We start from the raw sequence: 24,281 nt of genomic DNA, 5'->3' as shown, positions 1-24,281 counted from the left end.
TGTCATCAGGGAAGTGCAGATCGAGACAACAATGAGATACCACTCTGATCCTATTAGAATGGCCAAGATCTGGAACACTGACAACACCAAATGCTGTGGAGGATATGGAGCAACAGGAACTGTCAAACTTCGCTAGGGGTGATGCAAGATGGAATAGACACTCTGGAAGACAGTTTGACAGTTTCTTATAAAACTCAACATACTCTTACCTTATGATTCAGCAGTTGGGCTCCTTGGTATTTTCCCACAAGAGTTAAAAACTTAACATTGACACAAAAACCTGAATACAACTGGGGTTTATAGCATCTTTATTCACAATTGCCAAAACTTGGAATCCACCAAGACCTCCTTCCAGTAGGTGAATCGTGGTACGTCCAGACAATGGCAAATTTACTCAGCACTAGTAAGAAATGAGCTATCAAGCCGTGAGAAGAGTTGAAGAATCTTACTAAGTGAAAGAGGCCAATTTGAAAAGGCTACGTATTGTACAATTCCAACTACATGCCACTCTAGAAAAGACACAACTATGGAGATGGTAAAAACAAACAAACAAACAAAAACAACCAAAAACCCAGCTTGTTAGGTCTTCGGAAGAAGGGAGAGATGAAGAGGTGAAGCACATGAGAGTGTGGCATAGTTGGTACTAAAAACTAGGCTGACTTTTTTTTTTTTTAATTTTTAACATTTATTTATTTTTGAGACAGAGAGAGACAGAGCATGAACGGGGGAGGGGCAGAGAGAGAGGGAGACACAGAATCTGAAACAGGCTCCAGGCTCTGAGCTGTCAGCACAGAGCCCGACGCGGGGCTTGAACTCACAGACCGTGAGATCATGACCTGAGCGGAAGTCGGCCGCTCAACCGACTGAGCCACCCAGGTGCCCCTAGGTTGACTTTTAAAGTGGTTCAACGTTCTATTACGGTTTTGCGTCAGTAAAACTGTGGCACCTGCCAAGGCTGAAATCCCATTGCCACCTGTACCTCAGAATGAATACTTTTTTTTTTTTTTAAGGACAGTTATCCAGGAAGTTACCCACTTTCCAAGGTCCCTTGGACAATTGACCTTACAGAGCACATCAGTATACTCTGGTTTCTCTTCAGATCGTATACATCTTTCGCCTTTTACAGAGCACATCAGCCCCCTTTGAGAAATCTTGTGTCCTGAAACTCTTAATGCAGTGGGTTCTCGTAAAGGAAGCTTTATTTAGGGGATCACCAAGAGCTTCAAAAAACCCTTCTAGGCTGAACCCCTCTGGACCCGAGGAATAGTCGTGTGCTGCGGGTACCGGAACAGGGGGCAAGGTGGAGGGGACTTGCCGGCCGCACAGCGGGACCCGCAGCCCGACACCGGTCACTGGGGCGCCTCCCGGGCCCGCAGGGCAGGCGGGGTCGGGCGGAGGGCCAGGTCCGCCGCAGCAGCCGCCGCCGCCGCCGCCGCCGCCACCACCACCGCGAGCCCAGACCTGCCCGCCCGACCTGACCGCGCAGTCTCGCGGGATCGCTCAGCTCTCGCTCCCGGTGCCGCTCCGGAGGCAGCTGGAGTTCCGGACGCTTCCCGGAGCCGTCTCAGGTCGCGGTGCGCGGACGGTAGGCTGGACGAGGACTGGAGGGAGGGCTGCCTCCGACCGCCGGCCGAGCTGAGGTTCCTCGGGCCGGCCGGACGGGGAGCCGGGGCCGAGTGGGTCCCGGGGAGAGCGAGGCGGGCCTCGGGGACGCGCGCGGCGGGCTGGGAGCCACAGGTGCGGGGCAGGCGGCGGCGGGACAGGCCGCTCGGGCCAGAGTTTCCGCACGAGTTGGGGCCAGTTCCTGAAGGGCGCCGCCGGGTCCCCGCGCTACCGAGCGGGGCCAGGACGCTGCTGCCCGGCTCTAGGCCTGGGGCAGGTGCAGGGGTGTGGGGCGAGTTAGTCTGCCCGGCGCTGGAAGCCTGGGCACCCGGGGAGGGGGCGGACGGGGGTGTTGGGCCGGGCGTGCGGTTATTCGCGATTCAGGGCCCAGACACTCCGTGGCCCTCCCGGTCCGGCTTGGCTCCTTTTCCCTTTCGCTCGCCCCTGCCCGGGAGAACGAATTTCGCTCCTCCGGGAGGAATCCTAGACGTCTCCCCCTCGTTGGCCTTTTGAAAAACAGAAAAGCAGATTCCCCCAGAGACCGCCACAAAAACTGGCTCTTTGGAGTCCTTAAAGAAGTTTAAGAATTCATCAGATCTTAAGAAATTACCCTGGGACAGAATTTTCCTGTGCGGAGTAAGATATCCAACAGGGGCCTTAGATTTCACGATTTTATTAATACGTTTAACTTATTCCCAACCCCAGCATGACTTTTTTTTCCCTCCATCTCACTCATCCTCTGCCCCCCCCCCCCCTTTACCGGGTGTTCTAGACAGCGTAAATGTTCTATCATCAGTTCCCTAGAGATGAGACTTGCTCAACAAATTACATATTCTGTGCCAAAGCAGGTGGAAGGTGTCTCCAAAGGACCGAATTTTCCGTCATTTTTCCAGTGTTAGTTATCCAGGGTCAAAATCTTAACTCTGCACTTTAATGTCCCTATTTGAGTTTATGACAAATGTTGCAGATACACTCCCTCGGTTGTTTTTACAGTAATTGACCCAGAACTCATTTTCAGGAAAAGAACTTCCTTCAAAATGGTAAAATAACGAAAGAGGAATTTGAACATTTTATTTTCGGATGGAAATCAGAGAATGAAAAGAAAGATTAATCCGAGCCATGTGGTAAAACCAGGAATTTGAAGAAAATGGAAATGTTTCCATTTTTGTGGACGTGTATTTTTCTACCCTTCATACGAGGACACAGTCTTTTCACCTGTGAACCAATTACTGTTCCCAGATGTATGAAAATGGCCTACAACATGACATTTTTCCCTAATTTAATGGGTCATTATGACCAGAGTACAGCTGCTGTGAAAATGGAGGTGAGTATTTCTTCATATATTTATAGAGAAATAGTTTACGCTCTGCTCTGGAATAAACTATAAATGTTGACTTTTTTTTTTTTTTTTAAACACCGTAAGGGATTTCTTCAAATTGTGCACAAGTCATATTTTGAATGCATCCTTTTGAAAATTAATTCCTCCTGCTAACTTAAATTTTGTGTAGATTTGTGGCCTTTGATAGTGGATTTGCTTAAGATAGGGTTTCTTTTACATGAAATGTAGTTATGATTTTGAAGTACCTTGCACCTGGCAAATATTTTGCTTTCCTGAGTCACTTATGGTAGTTCCTCTAGAAATGTGAATTCTGAGTTTTTCCTAATTAATTGAACATATTATCTATATTGCCTGGACTAAAAGTGCCTGAACTACATACATACCTTGTCGTAAGTAGTTGTTAATGTTCACTTGGCACAGTTTTTCTGTGGTAAATCAGTTGCTGGAAGATTTGGGGGCTGTAGATAGTGTTTTGCTGAAAAGTGACCTTTTTTTTTTTTTTTTCCAGCCGAACACTTAAGTATTCTTTGTAAGATACCAGTTAAAAGAAACCACAAGTCTGGGGAGAGGCAAGTGACACTTAAGATTGCCTTAGGTGCCTTAGTTACCTGCCCCTGGTTTAGAGATATGCAGATTGCTAGGGAAGTGTGGGAAGAGAGTTACCTGTAGAGACAGGAACCTGCCCTCCCATACAGATCTGTTAGGTTGATAAGTCTCCTGAAAGAACATCCCTTTAGAATGTTGCTAAGAAATGAAACCCTTACAGTTTTAATATAGACACTATAAAATCGATTAGTTTTGTTTTTGCACATTCAAGTCTTCCATTGTTGTTTCGTTGAATAGGGTTTCGACTACCTCATTGTAGATTCAGATCTAAAATAACAGAGCTTTTAAAGCTAAGTAGATGTACTTTAAAAGGATTTACAAATTACCTTATGGTAATCTTTCAGTGGTTTTTCAAACCAATGCAGAATATCCTTTTGAACACTGAACAGATGATGCAGTGATCGTTTCATTGATTAATCAGAACCATTTTGATAGTTCAATCTGATTAAAATAAAGTATGTAGTAGGAGTACCTTCAAAGAGTAATTATATAATTCATGTTTTCTCTGATATGTTTTATAGCTCATGCCTTACCAAGTTCTTAAATATTTTTAAAATATTTATTTTTGAGAGAGAGCATAAGCGGGGGAGGGGCAGAGAGAGAGACAGACAGACAGACAGACAGACACAGAATCCCAGTCAGGCTCCAGGCTCTGAGCTGTTAGCTCAGAGCCCAATGCTGGGCTCCAGCTCAGGAACCACAAGATCATGACCTGAGCCAAAGTCGTTGGCCGCTCAACTGACTAAGCCACCCAGGTGCCCCCACAAAAAATTAAGAAATATATATAAATAAAATGAGTAACATTACAAAAGAAACCAATTATGGTTAAGAACCCCTGAACCCTGCATCATATAGGTTGAAGAAACTGAAGCTCAGAGAAGTTAGGATTTGTCCAAAGTCTAAGCCTATAATCTGACAGTCTTCTCTGTCAACATGGACCATAATGTCTTTTTTTTTTTAATGTTTATTTCATTTTGAGAGATTGACAGAGTGTGAGCAGGGGAAGGGCAGAGAGAGAGGGAGACACAGAATCTGAAGCAGTCTCCAGGCTCGGAGCTGTCAGCACAGAGCCCAACGTGGGACTCGAACCCACCAACTCTGAGATCATAACCTGAGCTGAAGTTGGATGCTCAACAGACTGAGCCACCCAGCGGCTCCCGTAATGTCATCTTTAATGTTTATTTATTTTTGACAGAAAGAGAGAGAGAGAGAGCGCGAGCGAGCATGAGTGGGGGAGGGGCAGAGAGAGAGGGAAACCCAGAATTGGAAGCAGTCTCCAGGCTCTGAGCCCTAATGTCATCTTTAGATGTTTTTTTAGCCTTTGACCTTATTGGATAAAAAAAGACAATATGCCCTAACATTCAGAATGTGATGTATTAATATTAGTCTTTGCTGCTGCTTCGCAAACTTAATTTCTATAAAAATTAAACTGGGAATTTTGGTGTTTTTCTTAAACTGCTATTCAGACCAGACCTACCTCCCTTTCTCCTTCCTATCTGTGCCATGAATACAAAGTCTCAGTTTTCACCAGTCTCTTCCCCCCTGGTGTCGTCAAAGTGATTTTATTATAAAACACATATCCAGGTGGCTGAGTCAGGTTGAACGTTGGACTTTGGCTCCGGTCGTGATCTCACAGTTTGTGAGTTTGAGCCCTGCCTGGGGCTCTGTGCTGACAGTGTGGAGCCTGTTTGGGATTCTCTCTGTCTCCTTCTCTCTCTGCCTCTGACCTGCTCACTCTCTGTCTCTCAAAATAAATAAATAAACTTAAACATAAAATAAAACGTATATCCATAGTCCACTTTGGGGTTAAAATTCTTCACCATTTCCTTAAAGCTGGAAGAATAAAGACCTGACTCTAGCGTAGTATGCAAGGCTCTTCATATGTGACCCTGCTCTCCTGTCCAGCTTCCTGTCTTGTCCCTTCTCATATTACATGATCTCCATCAGCCAAACTGACCTGTTTGTAGAACTCACATCCACATTACTCCCTCTCACTTCTCTACCTTTGCACACATTGTATTGGTTGCTTCCCAGGCTCTCTACCTATCCTTCACCTGCTCAGTTTCTGCAGGTCTCAGTTAAAGCAGTAACTCTGTGCTCAGTGAAGCCTTCTTTCATCTTTCTCCCAAGCATATGTAATCTGCTTACTTTCTACACTCTGATAGTACTTAATATACAATGGTTCTTAAATACTTAACTACGCTGTATTGTAGTTATATGTGTGGTTCTCACTAGATTGCAAGTGTTGAGAGTAGGGATGGTATTTATTCATTTTTTCCCCTAATGCCTGGTACAGTGCCTCAGAGCATGATAGATACACAGTAAAAGCTGAGTAAGTAAAAAGGTGGTGTTTCCTGCTCTAAAAAATCAACAAAGAGAATTTTACCTACAAATTTTTACCTTCCACCTCTGTCGTCTGCAGTGTCCAGGTGAAAGAAATTCTGATATTTTTAGGTGGTTTCATATCACCCACTTTGGTTCTACCTGAGCTTAGTTCTGATAAAATGTATCAGTTGACATCCTCTGTTTCCTCTAATATTTCCCATTTTAGCATGACACATGTTTCTTAGGATTTATTTAAAGAATTTCATTTTTAACCATTTATATTTATTTGTATGGAGTGCAAGAACTCATCTTTTGATTGGCCCACTGTATTATAAATCATATGTAACAGATTTTTTTCAAACATTGTACTGTAAACAAAACAAAAACACTGTATTACAATTCAGTCAAATACTAAATTATAACTGCATATAGCTCAGCTTTTACTAAAAAAAAGGCATTTTACAGCTTCTTTATTTTTTATTAAAATTTTTTTTTAACGTTTTACTTATTTTTTTGGGACAGAGAGAGACAGAGCATGAACGGGGGAGGGGCAGAGAGAGAGGGAGACACAGAATCAGAAACAGGCTCCAGGCTCTGAGCCATCAGCCCAGAGCCCGACGCGGGGCTCGAACTCACGGACCGCGAGATCGTGACCTGGCTGAAGTCGGACGCTTAACCGACTGCGCCACCCAGGCGCCCCTACAGCTTCTTTAAAGAACAGATTGGGTTTTATACCTCCAACACAACTGTCTTCGATTATTGCTGGTCCCTGTTGAATTTCCTGTGTTCCATATGAATTAATGTTAGGATGAGGGGCTGAAGAATTATCAGCTGATTATGGCAACCAGTTGTGTCTTCTTAGCCGCCAAGAATTCCTTATGTCAAATGATCTATCTTCTCTTAGTTTTCATTTTGTTTGAGGGCTGTCCTGTTTTATAGAATTCGTAGTATCTGCTATCAGTGCTCATCTGTGATTATATGAGATGGGTTTAGAGCAGTGGTTCTCAAAGTTCACTTCATAGACCAGCAGCTTGTGAGCTTGTTAGAAATGCAGTTCATGGACCCCATCTCACCCAGTGAACCATGATCTGTGAAGAGGGAGCCCAGGAAACTGTGTTTCTTATGCATGTTAAAATTTGAGACCCATTGGTTTAGAGCAAGGAGTGCAAACTTGTAAAATAATAAATATTTTTGGCTTTGCAAACCATACAGACTCTGTCACAGCTATTCAACTCTGCAATTGCAGGAAAAAAAAAGCAGCCATAAACAATATGTAAACAAATGAATGTGGATGTGCTTCAGTGAAACTATTTACAAAAACAGGCAGTGGACTGGTTTTGGCCCACAGCCTGTAGTTTGCTGAACCTGGTTTAAGGTATTTGAAAGTGTTCTTGGGGCGCCTGGGTGGCGCAGTCGGTTAAGCGTCCGACTTCAGCCAGGTCACGATCTCGCGGTCCGTGAGTTCGAGCCCCGCGTCAGGCTCTGGGCTGATGGCTCGGAGCCTGGAGCCTGTTTCCGATTCTGTGTCTCCCTCTCTCTCTGCCCCTTCCCCGTTCATGCTCTGTCTCTTTCTGTCCCAAAAATAAATAAACGTTGAAAAAAAAATTAAAAAAAAAAAAATGTTCTTAAGGATTATAAACACAGAGCATGTACTAAGTAAACATTATTATGCATTCTTGTTAATATGTTACCTGAGCTATATGTAATTTACTTTCCGCATAAATTTTTCTTAGGCCAAATTTATCACAGACCACTGACTGGGATATTCTGGTTCTTTGGTTTTGTTTCAGAGATTGCTTGAAACAAGGGACTTAAGTTTTTTTTCCTTATTTTGTTATCTGAAGCTGAAGTCATTTGTATTGCAAAGAGTTAATTTACAATTCTGAATAGTAACTTGGCTTGGTAATGAAAAGGATGTTGTACAGCCTAACTCTCCCAAGTAGAAAAACAAATGGCTGCTGATTTTCCATTGTGTTCCTTTTTGTTTCATATCTAGAGCATTGTTTCCCAAATTGTGAGGTTGATGTCCCTTGAGAGACTGATTTCATCCAGAAAGAGCTGAGACTGATCTAGGGAAAATGGAAACAGGAATATTGTATTTTTCTTTTTGAATTGCCTTCATTGAGCTCTAAGCAAAAGCAAAGTCATGTATTGTGTTTGGAACAGCATGTGGTCGTTCCACTTTTGAAAGGTCTAAAGGGAAGTGAGCCAAAAAAACCTCTTTCCTTTCCACCTGTTAATATGCACTCCTAAAATGTCTCTATTCAATTAAAAATAAAGGGATGAAGAAAACCTGTATAAACAGACTTCTAAGGAAAAAAAAACTATTTCTGTTGGGCAGTGGTTTTTAAACATTTTCACTTTCCTGCTTTTAGAGTCTAGTGGACCCCTTCGTTTCCTCTTTATTCTCTACTCTTCTATCCCCACACACAAGGAAAGAAAATGTTTAGTGTGACTAACTTTTGTTTTCAGGGAAGACTTTCTGAAAATAGCTGTGACGATTCTGAAAGTGAGTTGTTGAGTCATTCAAAATGAAATAGATATTGAAAAGTGTTGCAAGTCAGGTGTGTGTATAGTGGCTGCTATTGTGTTTTAAATGTAGAAGTCGCAAGCTTAACCAAGCTTAACTTCCTTTGTGATGTTGTGTTGCAGTAGTAGAAAGTGTTATGACTGTTTCCAAGTCTGCGGAATCAGGATTAGACCTGTAGGTAACCAGAGAACAGTAGTTCTCCCGGGAGGCTCTGCTGATAGGCACCAGGTTCCTGCAGGGCCGTTCCTTGCTATCCCACAGTCTAGGATATTACTGGTTACGCCTTCGGGAGAGCCTATCCATACAGGAACATGGTTCTTTTATATTCTGGGAAGACTGTTATGTTGTGGTTATTTCCTTTCCTTGAGAATGTGGCATGTAGATAATGAAGCTTTATTACTCTAGTTTGTGTATTTGTTATGTATTCATTCATTAATATTTGTTGAATGTGTACCTGAATGCGTAGTTTCCCTGGAATTAGAGTTTTTCCAAGTTACAAGTTTTAAATTAAAAAATTGACTCTTCATTGGACAGATTCTTTTGTAGTGCCAATCAGTTACTATGTATATTTGTCTAATTTCCAAAACAAACACTCTTTTGGAGAAATAATTTAAAATTTATACTGCTGCTTGCTAAGAACTGCCGTGAAAATAACAAGTATTCCCATTATGGAAATAATGCAAATTCCTGCTTTTAATTCTTGTATTCCAGGCTCCACTTTGTATTTTTTAAAGAAGCTCACTTTCCTGGCATTGGTCACATTCATGAAAATAATTGAAAAAGTTTGCATCACTTTATTATATAGTAGTCCATTGACATTCTCAAAGAATTTACTTGAGATCTCTGTAACCACTTTAACAGTACTCTCTGAAATGTAAACTTAATTTAAGGACCTCTGTAGATCTTTAGTGACTCTGTTGTCTAGCCAAGGCCTATCACTTTTTTAGTTGTTTTTTAGATTTCTTCACTTTCCCTCAATTTTCATTACCATTACTAGAAGTTGGCTTTGTTTTGATGCCTTTTCAAGTAAGGAATAAAGGAATAAATAATATTTTAAAATGAATAAATATACTCATAAAATAAAAATAAATAAATAGGGAATAAATAAGACATTTATCACTCCTTGAGAATTACTTGTGTAAGTCACCGTGGGTAGAAAGCACGGATCCTGAGCTGAGAATCAGATGCCTTGTGGTGCCTGGTCTCATTTAGTAGTAAAGTGGCTTGCTTGCTTGCTTCCATGTGGGATTCATGTTCCAGCAAAGAGACAAATGTTTATGTATCTCTGTCTTTAGTACTAAGGGAGTCAAGGCATAGCTAAGATACTGCCACAGGAGCAGTCTGCTTATATATATATATATATTTTTTTTTTTAATTTTTTTAATGTTGCTTTCTGAGACAGAGAGAGACAGAGCATGAGTGGGGGAGGGGCAGAGAGAGAAAGGGAGACACAGAATTGGAAGCGGCTCCGGGCTCTGAGCTGTCAGCACAGAGCCCGACGTGGGGCTCGAACTCACAAATCGTGAGATCATGACCTGAGCCGAAGTCGGTCACTTAACTGACTGAGCCACCCAGGCGCCCCTGCTTATATATTTTTTTAAAAATAAAAATGTTTTTCTTCTTTTGATCCCTCTCTAGTAGAATGCTAACCCAAACTTTCTCTTTGGGTTAGAATGCCACCAACTCCAGGCTTGTGATTCCTTCCATTGCCATGTCATAGCATGGGGAGCTAGCTGGTGTGTTTCAAGGAAAAGATGGTAGCACGGCAGAAGCAGGCATTGTGAGAGTGTAAGCAGTATGTTCATGCTGCTTTCCCATGTCTTTAATATCTGCTCTGCCCAGGCCACTTGAAGATGGAATGCTGTTGGGTATACCTGATGTCATGAGTAGGTGAGTTAGATAGTACCCAATGTATAAGAGGTAACTAGGCATGTTATCTCTAGATGTCCCATAGTCATGTCCAGTTTCTATCAGGAACTATTAGCAAAACCAAGGTGGAAGGTCCTTTTATTTATTTAGGGCTAATATTGGAATCCTCATTGAATGTATATCTATGGCCTTATCAGCTTTTATGTCCTAAATATGATGGGCCAGTGTGATGTCCTAGGAAATAGCAATATGGTTAGAGTCTCTGACAATGAAATTGAGGCACAGAGCTGAAGAGCTGATGTTATTCTAAGGTGGTGCTTCTAAAACTTTGGTGTGCATGAGAATCATCTGAAGGGCTTGGTAAAACACAGATTGCTGCTCCCACCCCCTTCCTGAAACTGTAGGTCCTTGGTGGGGTGGAGAATGTGCATTTCTTTTTTTTTTTTTTTAATAATTTTTTTTTGACATTTATTTAACCTTGAGAGAGACAGAGCATGAGCAGGGGAAGGGCAGAGAAAGGGAGACACAAAATCCAAAGCAAGCTCCAGGCTCTGAGCTGTCAGTGCAGAGCCTGACGCAGGGCTCGACCCCATGAACTGTGAGATCATGACCTGAGCCATAGTCGGCCGCTTAACCCACTGAGCCACCCAGGTGCCCCGAGAATTTGCATTTCTAACAAATGCCTTTGGGATGCTGCTGCTGTTTTTTCAGGGTCCACTCTTCGAGAACCACTGCTCTAAGGCAAGTTGGTAAAGATGTGTTGTCGTCCTTCCTAGATAAAAGTAAATGGCTTTTGGAGGAAAAAAGCATTGGCCGGGTTAGCATTGGCCTGCATATGAAGTGCCGAGGTGGTACTGATTTGCTGCAGTAAAGAGACCACATCTGGAAAAGCATCTGAGCCCTTTGATTAAGGTTTAAGACAATCTATTAATAATATATTCAGTTGTACTGGAAAGTTACAATGGACAGGTGCTAAGAATTACATCCCTAAATATGTTTTTGATGATGTTACTAGTCTCTGGAAACCCTCTCTGGCTTGTATTACTGCTTTCGATTTTCTCTCATGGTAGAGGGAGACCTCTCATTTGACCTCTTCTACCATAATAATGTTTATCCAAGAAGCCAGTTTTGTGATTGTGCTATTGCTAAATACAGCAATTTGAAGTATACATGTGTGGACTTGGGAAATTACAATGGGTTGAGTTTGGGCTCCCACTAAGCTTCTGTCATAAGCCCATTTGTCATCTGACCTTCAGAAGCCTAGTTTTTGAAACTAGCACATTGAATCTAGAATGAATACAGCCATATCAGTGTGTCTTAGCACTGTCTGAAATTATGTTCTTTCCTCCTTAATCCAGCACACTCGGAAACCAATGTAAGTGAACAATGTCTTACAAGTAATGTATGCTCCTGTTTTCCAGATTTGCTTTTGACTTGACCCTCCCAGGGCATGCTAGAGTAGAACTCTGCTTATGGGTTGAGACATTGAAGAACAGTAGGGATGGGTATGAAGCTATTTATTTTCCTCTTACAAAGTAAATCTTTCAGGTGAGGAGTATCTGTCTCAACAGACCGGGGATGAGGGTCTGCTTTGAGGTCTTCAGGTTTAGAGCATCGTGTGAATCTCTGAACCTTGTCTTGTATCCCCACTTCAGATCGGGGGCTCCCAAGGCTTTCAGATCACAATAACTCTTGATTTCTTGTGTGAAAGGGTAGCAAATTTAACTAATGTAATTTGGCAACATGCAGGATCAAACTGTGCATTTGGTTTTCAACGTCTTAAACCTTAAGTCTTTTTAATCCTTGTATTTCACTCCACACCTCCAGCCAAGAATTTAGGGATGTCAGTTTGTCACTCTTTTCTTTTCCTAAGCTAAACACTGCCATTAGAGGCACTAGGGGCACTAGAGGCACTCACCTCAGCCCACCATCCTTGAATACTTCATGCTTTTCATACTATTTTCTGCCTCTCTGGCAGTAGCCACTCAGCCTTAACCTTTACTGGGCATATCATTCTAAGACATTCTGGGAATCTAAGTGATTACAAGGATAATGCAACTAGCTGGTTTTCTGCCATATACCCTGGGTTGCCAGACTTCCATTTCCAAATGCTGGTAGAATGGTTCACTGCTTTTGGCCCCAATTAGGTCAGAAAACCAGTTCTAGAATTCCTCCCATTTCCCTGAGGTCACTTACATCCCATTCCTTACGTAATTGCTGTACCACTCAGTCTTTTTGGTTGCAAACAATAGAAACCAGCTTTGACTAAGTTAAGCAGAAAATGGATCGATATTAGATAGCTTCTTCAATCACAGGGGAGACTGGAGAACCAGGTTCAGAATATAGAGAGGAGCAAAGGGAACCAGGACACAGCTAAGATCATGCCATATGATCTTAGTCTGTCACCAGTGCCAATGCCATTGGACACTTCCTGAGCCATTGCCCCTGGATACTTATTTCGGCACTGTGGGCATTATTAAACCCACTGCAGTTGCCTCAGATAACCTATCAGTTCTTTTGTACAGCACTCTCCCCACAAATCACAATACCTGGAATATCCAAATGGCCACGTTTAGATTATGTGCCTATGTGTTTATTAGAAGATTGCACCCCTGCATCCCTTCTTCAGTTTCTGTAGCATCTCACCTACTTTGGGACTCCCCAAAATAGGGCTGCTGCGCAGATGGAAATAAGCATTCACCCGAGAGCTCAGTGCAAGACAGTATTACTGATCAAGGAGAGAAGGTCATTGTAGTACCTACAGTTGTTTTGAAATTTATGTCCAGCTCTGCTACGCAAGACTTTGTTACCTTCTTCATAAACTTTTTGAGTCATGAAATGTCCTTAGAGATCATCCATCAGTTCATCACTCTCATCTTACTGATGGATGGTCTGAGACTGAACACAGAAAATGATCTGCTGAAGGTGGCACTAGTAGTTAACGGCAAAGCTGGAACCAGAATTAGGATGCTGGCATTATACCAGGCAAAGGATTATATAAACTACTTTGCATATTTTGGTTCTTATTGTCTATTTATCATAGTTAGACTGGTTATATTTCAGAATGGAGGCATCAGTTGCCTTCTTAATTGCCCTCTTCTTCCTCATCTCTGTTAGTACTAATAGTATCTACCACAGGATTTCTGCCAGGGACCATTTCCTTAAAGGAGCCTACCTTTTATTTCTCTGAATGTTAAAACTATAATCAACTGGACTATTTGAGTTACTATTCAATAGTTATTATTGAATTGATATTTTATGTTGTGGTTAGTCACTCGATGAGTTTCTGAGCCTTTGAAAATGAAATATGAAAAAGAGAAATTCATGAGTGAGACCAGGAAGGCCCTGAGTTACCTACTGAGAGATTTGAAGGAGGTATGTCACTAAGGGGGGAAGGAAGAGCAGACCGATCAGACTAGGAAATTTAAATCTTTGCTCAGTTCACATATTTAAATAGCACTTGTCCTGCTGTATATAAATACCAGTTTAATAATATGATGGAATTCTGATTATAAGATTATGGGCATAAGAAATGTCATAGTCAAGGGGCACCTGGGTGGCTTGGTTAAGCGTCCAACTGTGGCTCAGGTCATGATCTCATGGTCTGTGATTTTGAGCCCCACGTCAGGCTCTGTGCTGAGAGTTCAGAGCCTGAAGCCTGTTTTGGATTCTGTGTGTCTCTCTCTCTCTGCTCTCTTGCTGCTTATGCTCACGCTCTGTCTCTCAAAAATAAATAAACATTAGAAAATTAAAAAAAAAAAAAAGAAATGTCATAGTCAAGTTAGTAGTTTTTCCATCTCTGGGGGTTTGGTTTCTGAGAAGCTCAGGACATTTTGTGGAAAACCATGAATGATTCCTATTGAGTTTTTTTTAGTTCAAAGGATCAGGGAAATACACTCATTCCACTTATTCTGTTTTCAGTTGATTGGGATGAGTGCAATAATAGGCCGACTACCCATTATTTGAAGTGCTCTTATTTGTTCCATAATGATTTGTTTAAAAAAATTACCTGCATCAGGAGGTACTTGCACCATCTATAATGTGATAAATGTAGTTCGAGGTTTTGTACTCTTTGATTATTTGTCCTGGGAACATTTATTTTTTTCAAACTGAAGACTTTCGTTTCAGATAGAAGATGACCTGTCCTCTTTTGGTATCTTTTGTTTACCCTTCGTCTTCATTGGTCTTCTTGCCCATCTTGTGAGGGATAGTTTTCAGTTAGAGCTGGGTAGTAGTGTAGTGTCAGAGTTCAAAGAGGATGCACTCTGGAGTCTTACGGACCCAGGCTCACATCCTGGTTGCTACTTAGGACACTTGATGAAAGTTGTTCTTAGAGGCTGTTTCATCATCTGCAAGGTAGAGATAAGAACATCTCTCTCATAGGATTGTTGTAAAAAGAATTGGGGTAGGGAAAGCACAGTGTCCAGTTAATGGCAAGTGCTGAATAAATCAAAATTCTATCAGTACCTATAGAATTGGTAAAAGTAGCATTAGATAAGAATATGGGCACTTAAATTCTAATTCAGGCTAGATTTGGGGATTTCAACAACAACTTCAGTAAGCAGTTGGATTCTGTTTTCTCACTTATAATCTGAGGGTCTGGATCAGGTTACTGGTTTTCAGACTGTGATCTCTGGAAGTGCTTTGAGGTCACTGGCAGGGAAGGGGAGCAGTGAGAGGTATCTCAGAGGGAGGGCTTCCTTTTCAGCCAGAGCAGCTGCGCTTTATTTATTTAATATATTGGGCTTCTTTGTAATCTCTTATTTAAAGAAAATCTTACTTGGCAAAATACACACGCACACACACACACTTTTTGAAAATGATAGAGTTAAAAGTCCACTAAAGTCGCTTCCAAGTTTAAATTCTTCATGTCTATTAGTTTGCAACAACTTGAAAGTGGTCCAAGCTGGATCCGACCCAAAGTGTCTTATTTTGTCCTGTATGGTATTTTAAATATTTATATTAAAGTGACAAAATTTAAAATTTGGAGATTTTAACATAAAAATCTAGATTCTAGCTCTCTTATGAAAAATTAATATATCTGACAATTCTGTGTCCCCATTTTCAAATAACAGTCTGTTAGAGTTGAATGGCAGCTGCTACCAACTACTCCTGCTATCTTCTGCCCCTCCGAATTTACCTGCCTAGCCCCTGCAGGTATTTGAGTTTTCAGCGTCTGATTTATTCTCTGCACATTGCATACACACAAACTGGTATTATTGGATTAATCAGTGTTGACATTCTAGAAGAATTAAACAAAGGATGCGACTTGTAAGGAAATGACTTGCCCTGTGAGAAAATTATTTTAATACAGCAAAAGTCCATGTGTCACTTTTATTCTGCCTGCCCTTAAACTGGATAATAAATAGTTCTTAAGTGCTGACCATCAATTTATCCTGGCTGTTGCAGCATGACTCCTGAGTTAGGAGAATTAAACATAGTATATTTTAATTCTTTCCAGTATAGGGTCTGATTAACAGACACTGAAAAATTTTAGGAACCAGGCAATTTGGGAGTAAATAAGGAAGTAAGTGTTACCAGTTGCCCATGCTTCTTCCAACTCTGTCCCAGAATGGATACTCAACACTGTCTGGGCATTCTCCCTCTTGGGATACAGAAACTTGAGAAAAGTCCTCTGCTGTTCTCTAACAACTTCCTCTTAGGCAGCAAAGGGTCAATCTCAGCATCATTCATACAAGGGAGATGTGGAACACCACCTGTGGTGGCCCTGTCTTTGCTCAGTCACTTTGCCCCATCAGGACAGGGTGGACTCTCCACTGGTCCAACGTCCTTTAAAGCTCTTGTTCCCTAATTGTTGGGTGTGGGTTCTATATGTGCCCTTTAAATCAGACGTGTTAATTGTAGTGTTGTAATCACATCTCATATTTATTTATTAATTTTTTGTATGTCCTTTCACTTACTAAGAAATATGCATTGAAATTTCTCATTAAGATCATGGAATTCTCCATTTATCCTTGTAGTTTTGTTGCTTTTCACTTTACATATTTTGTGCTATTTTATTACGTGTATACAGTGCTCAGCAATATATTGTAAAGTGTATTTGTTGCATTTTATCCAGAATCTGAATGTTTTGTGGCAGGAGATATTTAGTTGGTCACACTGCCAGAAAGTAGAAGTCCTCATTGTCCTTTTTTTTTTTCATTTCTTACATTCCCTCAGATGCTCAGTATCATGTCACATTTTTATATTATTTGGTTAATTTTAATTCCAGTGTAGTTATCATACAGTGCCATATTCCTGTGTACAATATAGCGATTCAGCAATTCAGTATATTACTCTGTGCTTATCAAAATAAGTATACTCCTGAATCCCCATCACCTGTTTCACCCATCCCCCCAACTGACCTCCCCCTAGTAACTATCTGCTGTTCTCTGTAGTTAAGAGTGTGTTTTTTTGGTTTGTGTCTTTTTTTTTCCTTTGTTCCTTTGTTTTGTTTCTTAAATACCATATACGAGTGAAACCATATTTGTGGTTTATGACTGGCTTATTTCATTTAGCATTATACTCTCTAGAGCCATCCACAGTGTTGTAAATAGCAAGATTTCATTTATTTTTATGGCTGAATAATATTCCACCACACACACATACATACATACATACATACATACATACCACATCTTCGTTATCCGTCCATCTACTGATGGACACTCAGGCTCCTTCCATAATTTGGCTATTGTAAATATTGCTGTAGTAAACAAAGGGGTACATATATCCCTTCAAATTAGTGTTTTTGTATTCCTTGGGTAAATACCTACTGGTGCAATTTCTGGATCATAGGGTAGTTCTGTTATTTTTTTTCCATACTGTCTTCCATAGTGGCTGTACCAGCTTGCATTCCCACCAACAGTGCAAAAGGTTCCCCTTTCCTCACATCTTCACCAACAGTTGTTTTTCCTGGAGTTTTTTTTTTATTTTAGCCATTCTAACATATCATTATGGTTTTGATTTGTATTTCCCTGACGATGAATGATGTTGAGCAACTTTTCATGTGTCTGTTGGCCATCTGTATGTCTTCTTTGGAGGAATGTTTGTTCATGTCTTCTGCCCATTTTTCACTTGGATTATTTTTTTTTGTGTGTGTTGAGTTATATTGGTTCTTTTATATATTTTTGATACTAATCCTTTATTGGATATATCATTTGCAAATATACACTCCAATTCAGTAAGTTGTCTTTTAGTTTTGATAGTTTCCTTTGCTGTGTAGAAGCCTTTCTTTCTTTCTTTCTTTCTTTCTTTCTTTCTTTCTTTCTTTCTTTCTAGGAACATATATTTTTTTAATGTTTATTTTTGATAGAGAAAGAGAGCACAAGTGGGGGAGGTGCAGAGAGAGAGGGGTGACACAGGATTTGAAGCAGGCTCCTGCTGACGGCAGAGAGCCCAATGTGGGGCTCGAACTCATGAACAGTGAGATCATGACCTGAGCCGAAGTCAGATGCTTAACTGACTGAGCCATCCAGGTGCCTCATTTTTTTATTTTGACGTACTCCCAATAGTTTATTTTTGTTTTTATTTCTTTTACCTTAGGAGATATAGCTAGAAAGATGTTGTTATGGCTGATGTCAGAGAAATTACTGCTTGTGCTCTCTTTTAGGATTTTTATGGTTTCAGGTCTCACATTTAGGTCTTTAATCCACTTGAGTTTGTTTGTTTGTTTGTTTATTTATTTATTTATTTATTATATGAAATTTATTGTCAAATTAGTTTCCATACAACACCCAGTGCTCATCCCAAAATATGCCCTCTTCAATGCCCATCACCTACTCTCCCCTCCCTTCCCCCCCCCCCCCCCAATCAACCCTCAGTTTTTTCTGTTTTTAAGAGTCTCTTATGCTTTGGCTCTCTCTCCCACTCTAACCTCTTTTTTTTCTTTTTTTTCCTTCCCCTCCCCCATGGGTTTCTGTTAAGTTTCTCAGGATCCACGTAAGAGTGAAAACATATGGTATCTGTCTTTCTCTGTATGGCTTATTTCACTTAGCATAACACTCTCCAGTTCCATCCACGTTGCTACAAAGGGCCATATTTCATTCTTTCTCATTGCCACGTAGTACTCCATTGTGTATATAAACCACAATTTCTTTATCCATTCATCAGTTGATGGACATTTAGGCTTTTTCCACAATTTGGCTATTGTTGAGAGTGCTGCTATAAACATTGGGGTGCAAGTGGCCCTATGCATCAGTACTCCTGTATCCCTTGGGTAAATTCCTAGCAGTGCTATTGCTGGGTCATAGGGTAGGTCTATTTTTAATTTTTTGAGGAACCTCCACACTGTTTTCCAGAGCGGCTGCACCAGTTTGCATTCCCACCAACAGTGCAAGAGGGTTCCCGTTTCTCCACATCCTCTCCAGCATCTATAGTCTCCTGATTTGTTCATTTTGGCCACTCTGACTGGCGTGAGGTGATATCTGAGTGTGGTTTTGATTTGTATTTCCCTGATGAGGAGCTATGTTGAGCATCTTTTCATGTGCCTGTTGGCCATCCGGATGTCTTCTTTAAAGAAGTGTCTATTCATGTTTTCTGCCCATTTCTTCACTGGGTTATTTGTTTTTCGGGTGTGGAGTTTGGTGAGCTCTTTATAGATTTTGGATACTAGCCCGTTGTCCAATATGTCATTTGCAAATATCTTTTCCCATTCCGTTGGTTGCCTTTTGTTTTGTTGATTGTTTCCTTTGCTGTGCAGAAGCTTTTTATCTTCATGAGGTCCCAGTAGTTCATTTTTGCTTTTAATTCCCTTGCCTTTGGGAATGTGTCAAGTAAGAAATTGCTGTGGCTGAGGTCAGAGAGGTCTTTTCCTGCTTTCTCCTCTAGGGTTTTGATGGTTTCCTGTCTCACATTCAGGTCCTTTATCCATTTTGAGTTAATTTTTGTGCAAGGTGTAAGAAAGCGGTCTAGTTTCATTCTTCTGCATGTTGCTTTCCAGTTCTCCTAGCACCATTTGTTAAAGGGACTGTCTTTTTTTCATTGGATATTCTTTCCTGCTTTGTCAAAGATTAGCTGGCCATACTTTTGTGGGTCTAGTTCTGGGGTTTCTATTCTATTCCATTGGTCTCCGTGTCTGTTTTTGTGCCAATACCATGCTGTCTTGATGATGACAGCTTTGTAGTAGAGGCTAAAGTCTGGGATTGTGATGCCTCCTGCTTTGGTCTTCTTCTTCAAAATTACTTTGGCTATTCGGGGCCTTTTGTGGTTCCATATGAATTTTAGGATTGCTTCTTCTAGCTTTGAGAAGAATGCTGGTGCGATTTTGATTGGGATTGCATTGAATGTGTAGATAGCTTTGGGTAGTATTGACATTTTGACAATATTTATTCTTCCAACCCATGAGCACGGAATGTTTTTCCATTTCTTTATATCTTCCTCAATTTACTTCATAAGCTTTCTATAGTTTTCAGCGTACAGATCTTTTACATCTTTGGTTAGATTTATTCCTAGGTATTTTATGCTTCTTGGTGCAATTGTGAATGGGATCAGTTTCTTTATTTGTCTTTCTGTTGCTTCATTATTAGTGTATAAGAATGCAACTGATTTCTGTACATTGATTTTGTATCCTGCGACTTTGCTAAATTCATGTATCAGTTCTAGCAGACTTTTGGTGGAGTCTATCAGATTTTCCCTGTATAATATCATGTCATCTGCAAAAAATGAAAGCTTGACTTCATCTTTGCCCATTTTGATGCCTTTGATTTCCTTTTGTTGTCTGATTGCTGATGCTAGCACTTCCAACACTATGTTAAACAACAGTGGTGAGAGTGGACATCCCTGTCGTGTTCCTGATCTCAGTGGAAAGCTCTTAGTTTTTCCCCATTGAGGATGATGTTAGCTGTGGGCTTTTCATAAATGGGTTTTATGATCTTTAAGTATGTTCCTTCTATCCCGACTTTCTCGAGGGTTTTTATTAAGAGAGGATGCTGAATTTTGTCAGATGCTTTTTCTGCATCGATTGACAGGATCATATGGTTCTTTTCTTTTATTAATGTGATGTATCACGTTGATTGATTTGTGAATGTTGAACCAGCCCTGCATCCCAGGAATGAATCCCACTTGATCATGGTGAATAATTCTTTTTATAAGCTGTTGAATTCGATTTGCTAGTATCTTATTGAGAATTTTTGCATCCATATTCATCAGGGATATTGGCCTGTAGTTCTCTTTTTTTACTGGGTCTCTGTCTGGTTTAGGAATCAAAGTAATACTGGCTTCATAGAATGAGTCTGGAAGTTTTCCTTCCCTTTCTATTTTTTGGAATAGCTTGAGAAGGATAGGTATTATCTCTTCTTTAAACGTCCGGTAGAACTCCCCTGGGAAGCCATCTGGTCCTGGACTCTTACTTGTTGGGAGATTTTTGATAACTGATTCAATTTCTTCACTGGTTATGGGTCTGTTCAAGCTTTCTATTTCCTCCTGATTGAGTTTTGGAAGCGTGTGGGTGTTTAGGAATTTGTCCATTTCTTCCATGTTGTCCAATTTGTTGGCATATAATTTTTCATAGTATTCCCTGATAATTGCTTTTATCTCTGAGGGATTGGTTGTAATAATTCCATTTTCATTCATGATTTTATCTATTTGGGTCATCTCCCTTTTCTTTTTGAGAAGCCTGGCTAGAGGTTTATCAATTTTGTTTATTTTTTCACAAAACCGACTCTTGGTTTCATTGATCTGCTCTACAGTTTTTTAGATTCTATATTGTTTATTTCTGCTCTGATCTTTATTATTTCTCTTCTGCTGGGTTTATGCTGTCTTTGCTGTTCTGCTTCTATTTCCTTTAGGTGTGCTGTTAGATTTTGTATTTGGGATTTTTCTTGTTTCTTGAGATAGGCCTGGATTGCAATGTCTTTTCCTCTCAGGACTGCCTTCATTGCATCCCAAAGCATTTGGATTGTTGTATTTTCATTTTCGTTTGTTTCCATATATTTTTTAATTTCTTCTGTAATTGCCTGGTTGACCCACTCATTCTTTAGTAGGGTGTTCTTTAACCTCCATGCTTTTGGAGGTTTTCCAGACTTTTTCCTGTGGTTGATTTCAAGCTTCATAGCATTGTGGTCTGAAAGTATGCATGGTATGATCTCAATTCTTGTATACTTATGAAGGGCTGTTTTGTGACCCAGTATGTGATCTATCTTGGAGAATGTTCCATGTGCACTTGAGAAGAAAGTATATTCTGTTGCTTTGGGATGCAGAGTTTCTAAATATATCTATCAAGTCCATCTGATCCAATGTATCATTCAGGGCACTTGTGTCTTTATTGACCGTGTGTCTAGATGATCTATCCATTACTGTGAATGGGGTGTTAAAGTCCCCTGTAATTACCACATTCTTGTCAATAAGGTTGCTTATGTTTGTGAGTAATTGTTTTATATATTTGGGGGCTCCTGTATTCAGCGCATAGACATTTATAATTGTTAGCTCTTCCTGATGGATAGACCCTGTGATTATTATATAATGCCCTTCTTCATCTCTTGTTACAGCCTTTAATTTAAAGTCTAGTTTGTCTGATATAAGCATGGCTACTCCAGTTTTCTTTTGACTTCCAGTAGCATGATAAGTAGTTCTCCATCCCCTCACTTTCAATCTGAAGGTGTCCTCAGGTCTAAAATGAGTCTCTTGTAGACAGCAAATAGATGGGTCTTGTTTTTTTATCCATTCTGATACCCTATGTCTTTTGGTTGGCGCATTTAGTCCATTTACATTCAGTGTTATAAAAAGATATGGGTTTAGAGTCATTGTGATGTCCGTAGGTTTCATGCTTGTAGCGATGTCTCTGGTACTTTGTCTCACAGGATCCCCCTTAGGATCTCTTGTAGGGCTGGTTTAGTGGTGACGAATTCCTTCAGTTTTTGTTTGTTTGGGAAGACCTTTATCTCTCCTTCTATTCTAAATGACAGACTTGCTGGATAAAGGATTCTCGGCTGCATATTTTTTTCTGTTCATCACATTGAAGATCTCCTGCCATTCCTTTCTGGCCTGCCAAGTTTCAGTAGAGAGATCGGTCACGAGTCTTATAGGTCTCCCTTTATATGTTAGAGCACGTTTATCCCTAGTTGCTTTCAGAATTTTCTCTTTATCCTTGTATTTTGCCAGTTTCACTATGATATGTCGTGCAGAAGATCGATTCAAGTTACGTCTGAAGGGAGTTCTCTGTGCCTCTTGGATTTTAATGCCTTTTTCCTTCCCCAGATCAAGGAAGTTCTCAGCTATTATTTCTTCAAGTACACCTTCAGCACCTTTCCCTCTCTCTTCCTCCTCTGGAATACCAATTATGCGTACATTATTTCTCTTTAGTGCATCACTTAGTCCTCTAATTTTCCCCTCATACTCCTGGATTTTTTTGTCTTTTTCTCAGCTTCTTCTTTTTCCATAATTTTATCTTCTAATTCACCTATTCTCTCCTCTGCCTCTTCAATCTGAGCCGTGGTTATCTCCATTTTATTTTGCAGCTCATTAATAGCATTTTTTAGCTCCTCCTGGCTGTTCCTTAGTCCCTTGATCTCTGTAGCAATAGATTCTCTGCTGTCCTTTATACTGTTTTCAAGCCCAGTGATTAATTTTATGACTATTATTGTAAATTCACTTTCTGTTATATTTAAATCGTTTTTGATCAGTTCGTTAGCTGTCGTTATTTCTTGGAGGTTTTTTTGAGGGGAATTCTTCCGTTTCGTCATTTTGGATAGTCCCTGGACTGGTGCGGAACTGCAGGGCACTTCCCCTGTGCTGTCTTGAATAACTTGTGTTGGTGGGCGGGGCCGCAGTCAGACCTGCTGTCTGCCCCCGCCCACCGCTGGGGCCACAGTCAGACTGGTGTGTGCCTTCTCTTCCCCTCTCCTAGGGGCTGGATTCACTGTGGGGTGGCGTGGCCCATCTGGGCTACTTGTACACTGCCTGGCTTGTGGTGCTGGGGATCTGGTGTATTAGCTGGGGTGGATCGGCATGGTGCACAGGGGCGGGAGGGGCAGGCTCAGCTCGCTTTTCCTTGGGAGGTCCACTTCGGGAGGGGCCCTGTGGCACCTGGAGGGAGTCAGACCTGCCGGAGGGATGGATCTGCAGAAGCACAGCATTGGTTTTTGGGTGTTTTCGAGGTGCAAGCAAGTTCCCTGGCAGGATCTGGTTCCCTTTGGGATTTTGGCTGGGGGATGGGCCAGGGAGATGGAGCTGGTGAGCGCCTTGTTCCCTGCCAAGCTACGCTGGCTCTGTTGTCCGGGGCTCAACAACTCTCCCTCCTGGCTCTCTGAGTAGAGCTGTTAACTTATATCCTTCCAGATTTTAAGTTCTGCTTGCTGTCCGAACACACTCCTTCTGGCCCCTCTGCTTTTGCAAGCCAGACTCGGGGGCTCTGCTTTGCCAGTGGGCTGCCCCTCCGCCCTGGCTCCCTCCTGCCAGTCCGTGTAGCGTGCACCTCCTCTCCGCCCTTCCTACCTTCTTCCGTGGACCTCTTGTCTACGCTTGGCTGCAGAGAATCCATTCTGCTAGTCTCGCGATTTTCTCGGTTATTTAGGCAGGTGTGGGTGGAATCTAAGTGATCCGCAGGACGCGGTGAGCTCAGTGTCCTCCTATGCCGCCATCTTCGCACTGCTTCTGCTTCTGTGTCTCTCCACTTGAGTTTATTTTTATGTTTGGTGTAAGAAAATGGTCAAGTTTTATTCTTTTGCATGTAGCTGTCCAGTTTTCCCAACACCCATTTGTTGAAGAGACTTTTTCCCCATTTTATATTCTTGCCTCCTTTGTCAAAGATCAATTGACTATATAATTATGGTTTTTTTTTCTGGGCTTTCTGTTCTGTTCCATTGACTTATGTGTCGGTTTTTGTGACAGTACCATACTATTTTGATTACTATACTTTTGTAATATAACTTGAAGTCTGGAATTGTGATACCTCTAGTTTTTGTTTGTTTTTTTTCAAGATTGCTTTAGCTCTCCAGGGTCTTCTGTGGTTCCAAACAAATTTTAGGATTGTTTATTTTAGTTCTGTGAAACATGCTGTTGGTATTTTGATAG

At 41.1% G+C, this 24,281-nt stretch overlaps 1 protein-coding gene across 2 annotated transcripts in view; it reads left to right on the top strand.

Moving 5' to 3' along the window:
• The first annotated feature begins 1,428 nt into the window (after window positions 1-1,428).
• Window positions 1,429-24,281, top strand: part of FZD6 (frizzled class receptor 6) — a 43,927-nt gene continuing 21,074 nt past the window's right edge. Inside the window, exons 1-2 of one of the 2 annotated variants that reach the window (XM_086695725.1) lie at window positions 1,429-1,585; window positions 2,621-2,926. In XM_086695725.1, the coding sequence (XP_086551851.1) occupies window positions 2,750-2,926 (177 nt within the window). In that variant the 5' untranslated portion in view covers window positions 1,429-1,585; window positions 2,621-2,749. The remainder of the gene's footprint in view (window positions 1,586-2,620; window positions 2,927-24,281) is intronic. The other variant, XM_086695726.1, reaches the window with a different exon arrangement.

Source organism: Puma concolor, chromosome F2 (assembly GCF_028749965.1).
Source record: "Puma concolor isolate L17-30 chromosome F2, mPumCon1.1.hap2, whole genome shotgun sequence".
Classification (NCBI taxonomy): Eukaryota; Metazoa; Chordata; class Mammalia; order Carnivora; family Felidae; genus Puma; species Puma concolor.
Note: the sequence above shows the minus strand (reverse complement) of the source record. Positions and strands in the feature narration are given on the sequence as shown.